Source organism: Dromiciops gliroides, chromosome 6, assembly GCF_019393635.1.
Source record: "Dromiciops gliroides isolate mDroGli1 chromosome 6, mDroGli1.pri, whole genome shotgun sequence".
In the NCBI taxonomy this organism is placed as follows: Eukaryota; Metazoa; Chordata; class Mammalia; order Microbiotheria; family Microbiotheriidae; genus Dromiciops; species Dromiciops gliroides.
Genome location: NC_057866.1, coordinates 108943552 through 108961294, shown reverse-complemented (window position 1 = coordinate 108961294; position 17743 = coordinate 108943552). Strand labels below are relative to the sequence as shown.

The 17743-nt window shown below is 44.2% G+C and overlaps 1 protein-coding gene across 1 annotated transcript in view; it reads left to right on the top strand.

Moving 5' to 3' along the window:
• The window catches only part of INSC (INSC spindle orientation adaptor protein), a 168199-nt gene that overhangs the window by 132169 nt on the left and 18287 nt on the right, over positions 1–17743 (top strand). Inside the window, exons 8-9 of the mRNA XM_043973282.1 lie at positions 3083–3254; positions 7284–7462. Coding sequence (XP_043829217.1) covers positions 3083–3254; positions 7284–7462 — 351 coding nt within the window. The remainder of the gene's footprint in view (positions 1–3082; positions 3255–7283; positions 7463–17743) is intronic.

The following is a 17743-nucleotide window of genomic DNA, read 5'->3' as shown; positions in this document are numbered from 1 at the left end:
CTATTATGAAATCTCTGGGCCTCAGCTTCCTTACTGGAAGGAACTAGACTAGATGACCAACTGAAAGCCTTTGATCCTGAGCTGGTGGAACTTGGAGGGAGGGAACAAGAACAGCTCATCTGAAAAAGGTTTGCAAAGCTCTCTACAAGTTTGCTTCCTGTTGCTAGGCACAAAATGTTCCTTTGTCCCTCCATTTGAGACCTGATCAAATTAGAGGCCACCCATGTGATACTGCTATCCATGGTGCTGAGAGTGTGCTCACACTCTGTCAGGGACCCAGCAGGGCATTTGTATTCTTTGTCAAAGAAGCCATCAACATGATTCATGCCAGAGAGAGTCCTTTGGCCTCCCTGGGTCTGACAGCTTTGCCTGTCTCTCTAATTCTCTAATTGTCAAACACTTCACCAAACAACGGAATTTATATCCATCCCAGACCATTAATGGAGGTAACATAAAATCCTACTATAATAAATAACTGAGTGGGAGCTTTTAAGGAGCCCCTTGAGGATGAGTGGCAGGAAATGAAGATGGGTAGGGACTGGCATGTAATGTCAGAGTCATATATGGCCAGCAACCAGCTCCCCATTAATACCCCCACCCCAGCCCACCTGGCTTCCGAGTTGGAATGAGCTGGATAACTTTAATAAAGCAGGAAGAAAATAACCCACTGGATAAGGAGTAAGGACACCTGTGTGCAGAGAATTTAAAGTTGGAGGGTACTTAGAGACCCTCAGATCAGCCATCACATTTATATGTGAGTAAAGTGAGTTGCAGGGAGGTTGTGACTTGTCTAAAGTCACACAGGTAGTGTCAGAAATTCTCTGACTGTAGAGTCAATGTTATTCCTTGTATGATATTGCTCTTATAGCACCCTCATGTGGGCAACGAATGACCTTGAGTGGGAATGGGGACCAACATCCCCAGCCAGGTCCCAGACTTCAATTTGGGGAATGTTTCCTTCAACCGCAGGTCTACTGGAGCTAGAAGGCTGCCCCTTTGTCCATGCTTCCCTCCATACCTTGTTGACTGCTGGGGTTCCTTAGTTGACCTGGACCAGGTGTGGACAACTTTCCCTTTCTCCCCTTTCCTTTATTGAAAATGAGGCTCAGAATAGATGGAAAAAACCAACAACACTTCTCTATGATCATGTAAACTTAGCTCTGAAACTTTTGTGTCTTCAGATTTGATTGTGAGCTACTGAAAAAAGAGACTTTTTAACCTTTATTTGTATCCTCAGCCCTTAGCACAATGGCTATCTCATAGCAGGCATTTAACAAATGTTTGTTGACTGTTGTCTGACTGACAGAACATAGGTCCATTGGACTGAGAGCTAGATGAGAACTTTAAGGACTATCAATTCTTCTATCATCTGCTAAGTGAGAGGTTGGGTTGGATATTATCATAGGATTACAAGGTCCTAGAGTCAAATCAGGAAGTGACATTAGAGACCACTGAGTTCATTTCCCTCCTTTTATAGAGGAGGAAACCATCCCAGAGAGGTTGAGTGATTTGCTGAAAGACATGCAGAAATTAAATGGAAAAACAACGATGTAAACCCAGATCCTCTGATTCCAAATTCATCACTCTTCCTATCATACTTCACTGATTCCCCAGTGTCTGGTGATGTCTAACACCTTTTGAGCTATAAGTCCCATGATCTAATCCCATCTACTCATCTTACAGGAGGAAGGTGACACTCAGAAGAGGGAAAGGACTTGATTAAGGTCATAGTGAGAGGTTATGTTGGGTTGTAAACACAGGGGCCTTTCTCCAGCTTTGACCTCTTCTCCATCACACAAGGGCTATGACTTAGAGAAATAAAAACATTTGGTATAGGGACTGAGGTGTCATTGATTTCTATAGCATCTTAGGATTTATAGCTGAGGGAGACCTTAAATGACATTTACTATGTGACACCCATCCATTTTATAGAGTAGAGGAAATACAGAAGGAAAATGAATTTTCCCAAGGTCATGTCTTGTTTGGAAAAGTCAGAGCCAAGATATGAATCCAAGGTGACATGGGGTCAGATCTAGGCTTTAGGCAGGTTGTTTTATTAGCTGTGTGGAGGATTCATTAATTATTGAAAGTGAGGAGAGGCAGAAGGCAAGGAGACTGACTAAGGGGCTATTACAATAGTCCAGGGGTTGACAAACTAGATTGGTAGTAAGTCTTGTAGGGGTAGAGAAGGGGATGGATGAAACAAACATTGTGGAGGTAGACTTGATAAGACTTGGATTTGAGGAGAGGAGAGAGAGAAGAGTTAAGAATAACGCAGGCAACTGGAAGAATGGTGGTACTTTCAACACAGATCAAGAAGTCTGGAGACAGCAGATTTAGTGGAGAAGATAAGTTCTATTTTGGATATCTTGATTTTTAGATGCCAAAGATATATCTAAGTGGAAATGTCCAACAGGCAATTAGTGATGAAAAATTAAGGTCGTAAAAATGAATGAATGAATGAATGAATGAAATGGATGAATGAACAAATAAATACATGAGTGTGTGTGTGTGTGTGTGTGTGTGTGAGAGAGAGAGAGAGAGAGAGAGAGAGAGAGAGAGAGAGAGAGAGAGAGAGAGAGATTCACGCTTAGGAAGCCCAGAAGATGAATGATGAGTTAGCAAAGGAATGTAAGAAGGTGCAGTTAGATAGTAAGAGAATCAGGAAATTGGGTCAGGAAGGAGAGAATATCCAGGAGGGAATGATCAGTAACGTCAAAAACTTCAGAGAGGCCAAGGAGGATAAGGATCGCAAAACAAAACTATGGAATTTAGCTGCAAAGAGAGATCGTTAGTGGTGGGGTTGGAAACCCCATTCCAAGGACCTCTCAGAAAGGTAGGGTGACTGTGCAAGGTCACTAAATGAGTGTCAGATTCACGACTGGAACTTGGGTCTTCTGACTTGAAACCCAGTGTGGCTGGGCTAAATCCGCAGGAGACTGAGCCTCTGTCCAAAGTACACATTCTTTCTTGTCCTGTTGCTTCTTCTGGGGGGTGGAGGTGGAGAGAGGAAGGTAGGTGGAGTGCCCTACTCTAAGGCCTGATTTCACAGTGGAGCTTCTCTACCTCCCGTCCTCTCCAGGTAGATGGCATTCTGTGCTTGGCTGACATCCTGACCGACAGCAGTCACTCAGAAGCCACGCGAGCAGAGGCCGCTGCGGTGGTGGCCCAGATCACCTCGCCACACCTGCCTGTGACCCAGCATCTCAGCAGCTTCCTGGAAAGCATGGAGGAGATCGTTACAGCCCTCATTAGTGAGTGACCACGGTTAGAGGTTAGGGAGCATCAGCAGGGATGGGGACCAGATGAGCCTTAGTACTGTTCTTAAAGATGGGCTGTGCAGGAGGCACATAATAATGGGTTATTATTTAAGATGCACTAGGAAGGCCCTGGTGGTTCCAAACATCTCTCTTACTGTCTATCATAGTGCCTAAAATTGCACTGTTAGATGGTTATCCCTTTCAGTTTCAAAGCCTATTTGATTCTAACTTCATAATAATAAAATATAAACTGTCAGATCCAGAAGGGACTTTGAACTGTTTCATTCAAAAGGTGAGGAAACTGAGCACTAAGGAGGGGGTGGGATTTGACCAAGGTCATACAGAAAGTTAGTGGAAAAAGCCAGGACTAAAAAACCTTCATTTCATATTTAATAGACTCAGAGTTCCTAGAGGTATAAGAACCTTGCAGATGTCTAGTGTAAACCAAGAACCTTAGAGGGTAAATATCTTAGTAATAATCATAGGGCCATAGGTTTAGGACTTAGAAAGGACCTTAAAGGCCATTAGTCTAAACCTCTCGTTTTATATATAAGGAACCTGAGGCTCAGAAATGTTCAGTCTGGGAATGAAAGAATGAATGGACAGATGGATGGATGGATGGAGGATGGATAGACAAATAAAGTATTTAGTCAACACTATGTACAAATATCTAGCTCTGGTGATACAAATAGAAAAGTAAGGTAGGCCTTGTCCTCACGGAGCTTACCTTCTAAAGAAGAGCCAATGCATATGGAAGGTTTCACCTTCAATTCAGAAGGAAAAGTCCCACAGTCCTTAGGATGCAGTGACAAAGCAGATGGTAATGCCCCAAATAAGACCAGTGGGTAAGTGGCAGAGCCAGAATGCAAACCCCAAGCCCTCTGACTCCAAATCCAGGACCCTTTCCTTTGTCTCCGGTTGCCTATCTTGTACAAGGTTAGGGTCAAAATCTGTGCCCTCTACCTCTTAATTCTGGGCAATATCTACTTTGTCAGGCCACCTGTGCCCAACTCTCCTCCCTCCTGGACTTCCAAAAAATTGGCATATGAGGTATATGTATACATACATATAGATGAAGAGGTAATAGGTAGAGAGCAGGTCTGGAAGCCAGGGAGACTGAGTTCAGAGCCTGCTTCAGACACATCGTGGCTGTGAGACTCTGTATAAATCATATAATCTCTCAGGGTTCTCACCAGCTCTCTAAGGCCACCAGGTGAAAAGGTGTCAGCCTGCTTTTTCCTCATCTGAGAATTCCTAGTAGCAATGAAATCATAGGTCTAGTTTGTATCTCAATATGTGCATATAAAATAAATGTACCTTACACATATGTAAATACATATAATTCATATGTGTCTTTATCTATAAGTTTAGAGAATTTTGAGATATCCTTTCAGAAACTGACAGTCACTGAAATAAGACTTGGAATTTGATTTACTTGAGGAAACCGGGAAGGGTTGAGACTAGTTTGATTGATAACCTTTTGCTAGAGGCTATGGAGCTCACTGGCCAGGCCTGGGTGGGAATAAATGGAAGTCTTCCAAGTTTGTTCAAGGTTGAAAAAAATGCTTGGGTCAAGATGTAGGTCTAGTTGTCTAGCCCTTCCTCTGTCACTCTTTCCCTGTGTCTCCTTCTCTAGGCTCCAGGGTCTGTCCATCCCTGACTTCTTGACAGAAACTCCTCTGGAAGAACAGCAGCATGCATTTACCACAGTGTTAGGTAGACAGGCTATTTCTTGTTGGAGATGAGCACCAGGGAGATGGACAAGAACTAAGAAAAGTCAAGACAAGTTGGGCATACATCCCCTCCTCTTCCTTGCTTCCTTCATTCCTTCATTCCTCCCTCCCTCCCTTCCTCTCTCCCTTCTTTCCCTCCCTCCCTTATTTTTTTCTTTCCCTCTTTTTTGGTATTTCTTTTATAGCATTTATAAGTGAGTCATCAAATTGCTCTATTTAATCTTCTTAACACACAGTGAGATTAAATGGCTGGATGACTCAGACCATAGTTAAAATAAACGAGGGCCAAAATTAAAAGGCACTTAAATGGCTGTGTTAATAATTGCTGTGTCGGCAGCAGCCATGTTGTCAAGAGAATGGGGATAGGTTTGATGACTAGGAAGAAGCAGTTGTCATAGAACATGGGGGTAGATGCATAGCTCTCACCCTCTGTGCCAGATGGAGGTGGCTAAGCCCTTGATTTCTCTGGGCAGTGGAGTGAGATGGTCTCTAACTAAGAGAAAGTTCACCCAGCTCTGGATTCCTGCTTCAGGGTAACTCAGAATATCAGGGCTGGAAGAACCCTTAGAAATCATCTAGATCAAATCCTTCCTTTACAAATGGGGAAACTAGGGGCAGCTAGGTGGCGCAGTGGATAAAGCACCAGCCCTGGATTCAGGAGGACCTGAGTTCAAATCTGACCTCAGACACTTACTAGCTGTGTGACCCTGGGCAAGTCACTTAACCCTCATTGCCCTGCAAAAAACAAACAAACAACAAAATAACCCTCCAAACCAAAAAACATATGGGGAAACTGAGTCACACAGAGGGTAGGGCAAACCTGCCCAAGGTCACTGAGGTGTTTGATGGCAGATCTAGCACCAGGTCTTGGGGCAGCTAGGTGGTATAGTGGATAGAATACCAACCCTGGAGTCAGGAGGACCTGAGTTCAAAGCTAGCCTCAGACACTTACTAGCTGTGTGACTCTGAACAAATTACTTAACCTCGATTGCCTCCAAAAACAAACAAACAAAAAAAGAATTCAGGTGTTTCTTCAGTGTGCCACAATGCCCAGAATATTTCCACCACCATGGTGAGCCTGTGTGCAACAAAGCAGGGAGGAGAGTAGGGACTACCCCTTAGAACAAAAGTTAATAACCATGGAGAAGAAAGGGCTTCACAATTCTAACCATATTGGAGAATTTAGGGACACCAAGGCACAGTTGGTAGCTTCTTCCCTATTCATTTGCTTGTATTTCATTGTGTTCATTAATTACTTTTTTGTTTTAAAAATAATTTATTTATTTTATTGTCCAGTTACATGTGAGAGTAGTTTTTATCATTCATTTTCATAAGATTTAGAGTTCCAAATTTTTCTCCCTCCCTCCCTCCTTTTCCTCCCCCCTCCACAGGATTGCAACCAGGTTATATATGTACAATCCACAAGTGTTCTTTTTATCAGTTCCTTCTATATGGGTGCATAGTAAGCTTCCTCATTAGTTCCTTGGGATTGTCTTGGATCATTGCATTGCTGAGAATAGTTAAGTCGTTCACAATTGCTCATTGAACAATACTGCTATCGATATGCACAATGTCCTCCCAGCTCTGCTCACTTCACCACACATCGATGTTCATTACTCTTTCCAGGCTTTTCAGGGATCATCCTGTTTGTCATTTCCTGTAGCACAAGACCATTCCACTATAATCATATAACACAGCTTTTTCCATCATTCCTCAATTGATGGACATTCTCTTGATTCAAAAAGGGGAAAAATTGTACAAAAAATATTTATAGCAACTCTTGGTGGAGGCATTAATTACTTTTGTGACCTCATTGGTAATACTATTACAGGTGAGCTAAAGAGTCCCTAGATATCCTGTGGTCAGGTAGCAGCCATGGCAGAAGCCAATAGTTGAAAGGCAATATGGGGCTATCTGGATCTCAGAGATCTTTGCAAGGCACAGGGTCAAATACATGCAAACAGAGCAACAGATATCAGATACTGGCGACAAGGAGAGCTTGAAAGAAAGGTAACTCCTGCCTCAGCCAGGAAACCTCATCTGTGCCAGGGCATGAGGCAATCTGGCTGCCCAGAGCCTGCAGGGGACAGGTGGTGATTCATGCTGGATAGATGAACCTGGATGGAGCGTGGTACATCTGGGAGAAGGGCAGATATGTGGGGCCTTGTGGCAATGTGCTGGTTCTTCCCGAGTTGTGGGCTCAATGTAAGTCCTAGAGGGACTTCTCTCTCTGAAATTAGCCTGGGGGGGATGTCTCCTCCTCAAATCCCAGCTCTGTCTCTACCCCCAGAACTGTGCCAAGAGGCCTCATCAGGTGAAGTCTTCCTATTGGCTTCTGCAGCCCTTGCCAACATCACTTTCTTTGACACCATGGCCTGTGAGATGCTCCTGCAGCTGAACGCCATTCGCATCCTCCTAGAAGCCTGTGCTGACAAGCAGAGAGTGGACACACCCTACACCCGAGACCAGGTGAGCATTATCTACATGAAGAAGGGACCCAGAGGGAGTGTCCTGGGTTATTGGGGGGGGAGAAGAAGTTGGCAATAATCACAATGAGTCACGAAGGACTTGCTGAGGATGGGTTAGGGGCTGGAGCTCCATATCCTATCCTATAGCTCTGGCGATCAACTGGTAATCTTATCAATGCAGCAACAACATACAATGAACATGTTAAGTGTTTGTGACACCAAAAAATCCTTCTATTATTCTCTGCTGTGGAAAAAGAGGCATATCCAAAGGGTAAGAAAACTTAGTCCTCACCCTTGAGAGGTTTAAAGTCTGGTTGGGGAGAATTTATCTATTATCTATGTATCTATGTATCCATCCATCCATCCATCCATCCATCCATCCATCCATCCATCCATCCATCCATCTATCCATCCATCTATCCATCCATCCATCCATCCATCCATCCATCCATCCATCCATCCATCCATCCATCCATCCATCCATCCATCCATCCATCCATCCATCCATCTATCCTTGTCTGCCAATTAAGGCTAGTCCCCATAGTTCCCAGAAAGATAATTAAGTGGACTCCCCTACATCCTTCAGTGTTATTGCCATAGGTCCTCTTCCTCTACCTTACTACCACTTATGCCCGTGTCTCTCATGCTCTGTACACAAGGCCCCAGGCTATCTACTATAAAATCTTGCCCCAGTGAGGACAGAGACCTATGCTCCCTGGTCCATTCCTCCATTGAGATTTTCACATCCTGTACCTTCCAGTTGGTTTTCTGATGACCTGTACCAAACTCTGTCAGGTACCCAGTTCCCACAAAGAAGGAAGGGAAGGCTAACATATTGGATGACAGAATTAGGAAATAGAAAGATGGGCCAAATCTCATAAAATGAAATTTAACAGGAGGCAAATGTAATGTCCTTCATTTGTGTTCAAGATATCAACTACACAAGTACAGGATGGGAAAGGGATCAACAACAATAATAATAAAAAGCATTTTTTGTGCATCTACTATGTGCTAGGTGCTGTGCTAAGCACTGGAGCTACCAAGAAAGCTCACGGTTGAGATGACAATGTGCAAACAACTATGTAAAAATAAGACATGTTTATATGTATTATATATATATATACACATATGTGTATGTGTGTGTATATATATGTGTATATACACACAATAAAATGGAGATTAGCAGAGAGAAGGTGCTAGCATTAAGGGGGACCAGCAAAGGCTTTCTGCAGAAGGTGGGAAATAACAGTTCATGTGAAAAATACCTAGTTCTTTCAGTGGACTTTAAGATCAATAGGGATGCGGGGGCAGCTAGATGGCGCAGTGGATAGAGCACCGGCCCTGGATTTAGGAGGACCTAAGTTTGAAGGAGTGTGAAGATGCTTGGCCCGGAGAAGGGAAAGCTAAGGGGGTAGATTGGGAGGTCACTGCCTCTGCCTTCAGAAAATTGCAGAACTGTCAGCTAGAAGGAGAATTTAGCTCGTTCTATTCAATCACATGGATTCAAACCAGGATCAGTGAGCTGGAAATGGCTTCGAGGCCGATTTCAGCTTGAGAGGAGAATCTTCCTAAGCATGAGATCATCGCTGAGAGGCTCTGCTAACGGAATTTCAGACTCCCTTGAGCAGGTCGGGGCTTAGGGGAGAGGAGAGCTGGAGGGTGGTCAGGGAGCCTCACTGAAGGGGCGGCTAATTCCTTGGTCTGTGTATGGGGCCCTTGAGGAAGGAATTGGGTTAGGGAGAGTGGCCCAGTTTCAGGCTCTGTAGCTATCAAAGGGAATCATCTCCTTCCTTCTCCCCCTTGCCCGTCCCTCGTCTAGGGAAACCCGTCATTGCCCGCACAGCCTGGGCTGCTCTCTGAGCCTCTGTCTCATGTGATAAGCCTTCTCATCTGCATAACATCTCCCGGTTTATGAAGCTCTTTCTCACCCATTACCTCCTTTGATCTCTGGTGCAGCACTAGGAAGGAGATTAGGCGTATCAGAGCACAGAGCGTAGATTTCAAGCTGTATGACACCATAAAGATCATCTAGTGTTCTGTCCATTTAACAGATAAGGAAATGGAGGCCTAGAGAGAGTTAAGTCTCTTGCCTAAGTCAGGGATAATAATGATGATGTTCCAAGGACACCTTAAGCTTTAAAGAGGGATTTCGTCATAACCCTGGAGTTGTGATGGAAGCACATCCCCATTGCACCGATGACAACACTGAGGCCCAGAGAGGAGCATTGTTACAACAAGGATTAGAACTCAGGTCTCTTGACCTCTAGGCCAAGGTTAATTCAATCAGTGTATGCTGAATAGAAGGAGATGCTGTTTTAGGCTGTCAGTACCAAGCTAACTGTGCTTGTCTCAATGTCTGGGGATGGGAAAGCTCCAAACCTTGCTATTGTGTAATTCTCTAAAGCTGAACAGGGTAGTGGTGGTGGTGGTAAAGAAACTACTCATTTTGGGGAACATGATTTGGTTGGGGTCCTTCTGCAGAGGTTTACTGATGGCAGACAAAACCCTTTGGTTAAGCAGTGTTCTCGGTTTTTGATGCCCTGTACTGGAAAAGCAGGCGTTGTGGGAAAAGTCTAGGGCACAGCCTACTCTGGGGAGCATTGTGGGTAATCCTGAATGAACTACAAAGTGCTGTGCTTTGCTCTGTGAATTACTATGTCTAAATTATGGAGGAGAGTATTTTGTGAATTACTGACACCAACTGGTGATGTGCAATTCACAAAGAAATTCCCAGTACTTAGAGGTTTGCCTGTAATGTAGAGTTTGGGCTATTTGGAGCAAGCATGAAGGAACCCTGTAAGTAATCACAGATAAACTGTAAAGTGCTATGAAAACTGTGTTGTGAATGACCAGGCATATAGGAATGGTGGCTCCTGGATTCCCAGGGTCTCTTCAGCCTTGGGACTATAGAACACCCAGGGAGACTCTCTCCTCCCTCTTCCCCTGTTTTCGTTCCTTCTCCTTTACAGATGCCTGCCTCTCATCTCTCCTCTGGCTCCTCTCTCTCTTCTGGCTGTTTCTTCCAAGAGGATTTGCATTCCTGGATAGCCCTTCTCTTTGCTGGACTTCAGGACTGAGCCTTTCTCCTTCTTTTCGATGCTTGGTGCCTTTCTGCCTTCTCCTGGGTGAGTTTCCACCTTGGATACAACTTATGGAAGATTCTCTGTGGCTTCCTCCCTGAAAGGCATCCTCTCTGCTACCTGCTCCCATTCCTTGCCCATCCTCTGCACACTCCCCTAGACTCCCTCCAGACTGAAGCTATTCAGGGAATCTAGAGTCTCTGGCTTTGAAAAATGTTCAGAGAACATTTGGGTTGTAGTTGGAGCACTAACTCTGAAGTAAAAAAAAAGACCTGGGTTCAAATCTGTCACTTGACAGCTGTGTGATCTTGGGCAAGTTATTTAACTTCTTGGAGTTCAGTTTCCTTGGCTGTAAAATGAGGTCATTGGACTAGACCTCTGAAGACCCTCCCAGCTCTCGATCTGTGATCTTTTCCAGGTCAATACCTGTTTTACTCCCCACATCCCTCTTGTCTTTTTTTTTAATTAAAAAAATTAAATTAAAAATTAATTAATTGGATTTTTTTTTTGTGGGGCAATGCGGGTTAAGTGACTTGCCTAGGGTCACACAGCCAGTAAGTGTCAAGTATCTGAGACTGGATTTGAACTTAGGTCCTCCTGAATCCAACCACATCCCTCTTTTCAAATTTCCTAGGATGTAATCAGCATTGCCAAAAAGAAGAGCTGACATTTCTATAGTCCTTTCAGGTTTAAAAGTGCTTTTGCCACAAGAACAAGGTTAGGTAGGTAATGCAGGTGTTCTTATCCCCATTTTACAAATAAGGCAAGTAAGGTTATGAGAGGGGGCATCACTTGTATGGTGTTATATATCCTCTACATGTCAGAACTGGGACTCAAACATGGGCCTTCTGACTCCACGTTCAGCACTCTTCCTACTAGGCCACACTGCTTTTTGACTTTGGGGAGGGAGAGGTATAACAAGAATGATCTCATTCATCAAAGTCAGTGGGGTTGCCAGACCAGGGTCAGCCATGGCTGGAGATTCCAGAGAGCTGGGGGTTGCTCACTCCATTCTGCATGGCAGCCTCAGCAGGGGAATGGGGAATGGGCCACTGGTAAAATCTGATGAGGGCCCCTTTGGTCATGAAGGCCGTCTTGGCTACAGCATCCATGCATGAAGACCCCTTGTTGGATGGGAGAAGAGAGGTCACTCTTCATCCCACTTTGGGAAGTCGGGTCAAGAGGGCCTAGAAGACTTTGCAAACCCCCACATGAAGGGGAACGGAGGTCCGCAAGGTTATAGGGATTTTATGGGAGAGATGCCTTCTCTCCATTAGACTGTAAACTCCTGGAGGGCAGGGATTGGTTTTTGTTTTTATTTTTCCACTTTTTGTATCCCTGGCACTCAGCACAGTTTCTGGCACATAGTAGGCGCTTAACAAATGCTTATTGATTGTTGAGTGACTGACTGACTCCAAAGAGGAGAAGTAACTTATCTAGTAACAGAGCTAGTAAGTAGCAGAGCTGGGATTAGAGTCAAGTGCTTCTGGCTCTGCTCTTATGGAAGATTTGGATTAGGAGGACCTGGGGTCAAGGCCTGACTCTGCCCCTTGCTAGATGTTTGATCTTGGGCAGGTCTCTGCCCTCTCTAGGTCTCAGTTTCCCTGTCTGTCTATAATCTCTAAGGTCTCTCTCAGCTTTTAATCCTATAATTATAACTAATATTTACATAGTACCGAGTATATGCCAGGCACTCTCTTTCCTTCCCCCCTCTCTCCTTTCTTCTCTCCCTCTTTCTTCCCCTCTCTTCATCTTTCTCTTCCTCTCTCCCTCCTTTTCTTCTCTCTCTCCTTCTCAGTCTCTCTTCCTCCTTCTCTCCCTCTCTCTCTTCTCTCCCTCTCTCCCTCCCCAATCCACAGCTCCTCTTGGATTACGGACTGGACAGGCATTAAGAAAACAAATGCAGAATCAGTTCAGCAGAGCAAGCAGCCACCACATTTGTGGGCAGGAGTCTTGGAGGAAGACAAAGAAGATAAATTACTGGGCAAATGCTGCTCTATCCCCTCAGACACTTAGGAGATTAAACACTCTGTGAGCCTTCCGGCAATGAATCTCCTACCCTGCGGGGATCTATATACTCTGGTTGCAAGTCAGAATGAAATAGGGCTCTCCTCCAGGTAGGCCCCCTCTTACCTGTCACTTTCATCGATCTCTGACAAGACACGTTGGGCCTGGCTGAAAGGGTGGGGATTGGGGCCTCCTCACCCTGCATTCTGGCTAGGGCACGACAAGAGGAAGGAGCTGCCACAGGGGCAGGATGTATTCCCAGAAACATCAAAGGATGCCTAGATTTACAGCTTTCTCAGATGATAAAATGTAGATTGGTAGAGGCGGACAGACCACTGGAGGTTTTTAGCTTGGGGTTTGTGAACGTTTATTTTATTATTTTTAAAAATGTTTTTTCAAGGAAATTAGGATTAAGTGACTTGCCCAGGTTCACACAGCTCGTAAATGTCTGAGGCTAAATTTGAACTCAGGTCCTCCTGACTCCAGGAATGGTGCTCTATCCACTGCACCACCTAGTTGCCCCTCTGAACTTCTTTTAAAAATATTTTGATAATGATTTTGGTATTATTGTTCCCTCTGGAATCTTACATATATTATTTTTTACATTTGAAAACATTATTCTGAGAATTCTATGTGTTTAACCAGACTGCCGAAGGGAACACAGATACATGGAGAAACTTGAATCTGGTCTAATCCCTTCCTTTACAAAAGAGAAAACCGAGCCTCATGTAGAGTTAGTGAGGGCAGAGGGGGTCCTCAGGCCTGTGCATTCTAGCCCCCATGTCCAGTGTTCTCCAGACCTGTACCCACAGAGGAGACACTGACACAGCAAACCAGTGGCCACATCAGGACATTAAGCCATCCAAACTCAAGGCTTATCCAGGATTATCTATCTACGCCAGTGGTTCGATTCCCAAAGAGGTCCTTCTTTATTTGGATTTTATCTATTGATGTTTACTATATTAGAAATGAAAATATCTTAGCATTATTATGAAAATAGTTTCAACCTTGCAGATCCTCTGGGGTCCCTAGACCACACTTTGAGAACCATTGATCTATACTAAGGAAAACTGGCTGGCCCACAAATCTTGTATTTCAATGCCCATATTTTTTTTTTCCAATTTAATTCACCAAACATTTTATTTTATTTGTTTTTATTAAATAGATTATTGTTTTCTTTAATATTTCCCAATTACATATTAAAAACTGTCTTTTAAAAATGTTTTATTTTTTCCCTAATTACATGTTAAAACAACTTTTTTCACATTAAAAAAAAAGTTTTGTGTTCCAAATTCTATCCCCCCTTCCCTCCTTCCCCTCCCCACCTCCCTGGGAAACTATGCCATTAGATATATATTATACATGTACAATCATTTAAAATATCTCTATACAATACCCTCATTTTACAGAAGAGGAAACTGAGACCCAGATAAGTGAAGGGACTTGACCTATGTGTCTCAGCAAATTAGTGAACAGATAGAGGATTAGTATATATTATCAATCAATCAGCCAACATATGTATTAATTGCTTACTATATGCCCATAGGCACTGTGTTAAGCAATGGGGATAAAAAATAGTCCTTTACCTCAAGAAGCTTTGCAGACTCAGTCTAAAATTTCCACTACTCCACAATGCTTCTTGTTGTGTGGGAAGAGTTACCGAATTCTGAGGGTCACATAACCTGGTGAAGGGTCCCTGGAGAAGGCTGGGTAGTCTTAGATTTTCACCAAGGGTTAGTGTCCCTGTGGTCTTGAATAAGGGCTGGGGATTGGAGGGAGAGTTCAAATGTCTTAGTAAATTTTCTTTTTTTTTTTTGGCGGGGGGGGGGGTGGGGGGGCGGGGGGGGGCCCGGAATGGATGGGAAATGGTCTGATCAATCAACAATAATCCTGGATAACAGAGAGGAACTATATATGGTGCCATGTAGGGATTGCCCCCTTTGAAGACTCAGGAAAGCAATAGGATGTGCCCTGTATTTGAAGTTTATAGGGTTTGGATCCAAGACCAACTTTGCCTCTTGCACTTGTGGGAGCATGAAGAGATCAGATCTACATCTACATAGATCAGATACAAAGGAGTTGGAATGATTTATAGTAGAATTCCTTCTGACATTTGATCTAATGAGGATTCTAAGTTTCATTTTGTTTTATTTTTTCCCATTCATAAAATGCAATAAAATATGAGGTAGCTAGGTGGTGCAGTGGATAGAGCACTGGGCTTGGAATCAGAAAGACTCACCTTCCTGAGTTCAAATCTGACCCCAGACATTAACTGTGTGATCCTGGGCAAGTCACTTCACCATTTGTCTCAGTTTCCTCATCGGTAAAATGAGCTGGAGAAGGAACTGGCAAACCACTCCAGTATTTCTGTCAAGAAAACCCCAAATGGGGTCACAGAGAATTGGATAGGACTAAAAGACAAAAACTAACCTTGGCGAGCTTCACAAACTCAATGAAAGTTTTTTTTTTTTTCCCTAATGCTTCAGAAGGCATTTTGAAGCCTTGAAGTTAGAGTCTTTAATCAAATCATCAGTTGTGATTTTATTATAGATGGACAGAAGGGCCAATTAAAAGAGAGCTTTGGTCAGTAGAATTCTGGGTAACAGAAAGTTCAATCTCTGGAAACCCATCAGGATTGACCTCTCCTTTCCTCATTCTGCCCTACTGTCGGAAATACCATCTGTCTGGAGCTGACTCTCTCCTTCAATCATTAAAAAAAACCCCAAACTCATATTTATCTTTTAGTCTTATATCACCTGCATTTCCCAATATATCCCCCCTCCTTAATTCAAAACTATCCCCTACAATAATGAATAATTTTAAAAAGCAGTTCAGCACAACTAACCAGGGTTATATATAGAATTCGCTACATTCTAAGCAAACCTCAGCATTCATAGTCTCCTTTCACCCCCACCCTCTAAAGAAAAGCTCTCTCTCTCTCTCTCTCTCTCTCTCTCTCTCTCTCTCTCTCTCTCTCTCTCTCTCTCTCTCTCTCTCTCTCTCTCTCTTCCCACAGTATTTAGAGTTGGAAAGTACCTAAGAGATCATCGAGAAGGGAATGGACTCCTTCAGGTTCACGTAATCATAACAACTTGGCCCTAAAGGGCAGAATTAGATGTGTGTAGGTGTGTGTATGAGTATGAAGAAGTGCAAGAAGGCAGATTTCAACTCCATGTTAGGAAAAACCAAACTATGCAACAGCTAGAGGTGGTCAGAAGGTAAAAGGGGCTGCCATGGGAGGTAATGAATTCTGTGCAGGGGCTGGATAAACACATGCTCAGGATATCACAGAGGTGATTTCTCTTCAGATTGGGAGTCAGACCTGATGTCCCCTGAAGTCATTTCCACCCCTAAGGTTCTAGGATTCTATGATCCTATGTTGGCTATGCTAAGGCAGATTGGGTATTTGCACCCAGGGATGGTCCCCAAAGCCTCTCCCAGTAGCAGTTGTACTCCAACAGAACCAGAAACTTGGCTTTTTCAGCTGCTTCTGTTGGAGCTGGGGTAGGTGGTGAGAGGGGGTGGGGTGTCTCAGGGACCTGAGTGTTGATGATGTCATGGTCCCTGGGTTTCCATGGCAACAGAGCAGGAAGTATGTGCTGCAATACTAATCGCTTTCATCTAGACAGAGCTTTCCAATTTTCAAAGGCCTTCCCTTTTCATTCTCTTCTTTGGTCCTCATAACAACCTTCTGAGGCAGCCAAGGCAGGTTTTCAGTTCTATTTTGCTGAGAAGTCTAAGGTATGATGAAGCAAATTGACTTGCCCAAGGTCACACAGATAGTAATTGATGGTGGCAGGACTAGTAATATATCTTTTGGCTCCAAGTTTAGGATTCTTTCCATTACTCCCATCCTTGTCATCTTCTCCCTCTCTTAGAGCTCCTCAGATATTTTATTGGTTGGTATTTGAGGTGGCGTGTGTGTGTGTGTGTGTGTGTGTGTGTGTGTGTGTGTGTGCAGAGCCATCCTGGTATCTCAAGCTCCACAATAATTCCTGCTCAGGAACAGACTCAAAGACTCTCCGCCTCCCTCCGGGCCCTCTCAGATAGTGGTACTGAGCTCGGCACATGCCCCTTCTCCCACTATCTCTCTTCGGTGCTGGAGTAAAAGGACCTGTGTCTAAATTTCTGCTATGAAACTCACTTGCTGTGTGACCTTGGACAAGATACTTAACTTCTCTGAGGTTCAGTTTTCTCCTTTGCACTGATGACGAATGCACTTTCTCCTGTTACACAAACGTGCATCTCTCTAATAGAGGCACTTTGGAAACATAAGAGCTGGATAAAAACAGTAACTATTAGATCGAGGGCGCCAGGATTATTCTTTGTCCTTGTTCAAACTCATTCTTTTTGAAGGGCTTTCTTTCTCAGAGGCTGCCCCCTCCCTTCCCCACATCAGTCTTCATCAGTGTCCTTCCCTGCCCCTGAGCCAGGGCAGATGGAACCATTTCCCTTGAGTGCTTCGTGATGATGGAGAGGATGTAGGCTGAGTCAGAATCATGGGATGTCAGCCCCAGAAGGAGCCAGGGAGATCAGCTGCTTCAACTCTTACCTTGTGGCTAAGGAGCCAGCACCCCCTACCCAATGCTCCCTTAGTAGCCCCCCTCCTCACCTTGGGGACTGAGGAGACTCGAGGCTGGGGGGGGGCTTTGCCAGCTGCCTCAGTTTCTCATTTTGGTACTTCTTCCTCTGAGGTGTTTTTTATTTTTTTTGTTCCAATGGGAAGGGGTGAAAGGAAAGCAGGTAGACTTTCTTCCCCCTGAATACCATACTATTGCCTTATTGCCTTGATATTGAACCAAGGACAGGGGTGTCTTCCCTGCCTTCAGTCTACAGGGATTCTCTGAAGATATCCTCCTGGCTCTGTTCTCCCCCACTGGGGCTCAGCCCTGTGACCACTAGCTCTCTCTCTCTCTCTCTCTCTCTCTCTCTCTCTCTCTCTCTCTCTCTCTCTGTTTCAAACTGGAACTTATCTCAAGGAATTCCACCCCTCTCTGCCAACCAAACCCACATAATGGGTTAGTGGCAGAGTTTGAATTAGAAGCCAGGTCTCAGGATCCCCAGTCTAAGCTGTTCTCCATACTACCCTAGGTGGTGTGGTAAACAGTAAAGAAACCCCAGTTTTAAACCTGCCTCACTTACTAGCTGTGTGACCCTGAACAAGTCACCTACCCTCTCTTTGCCTCAGTTTCTTT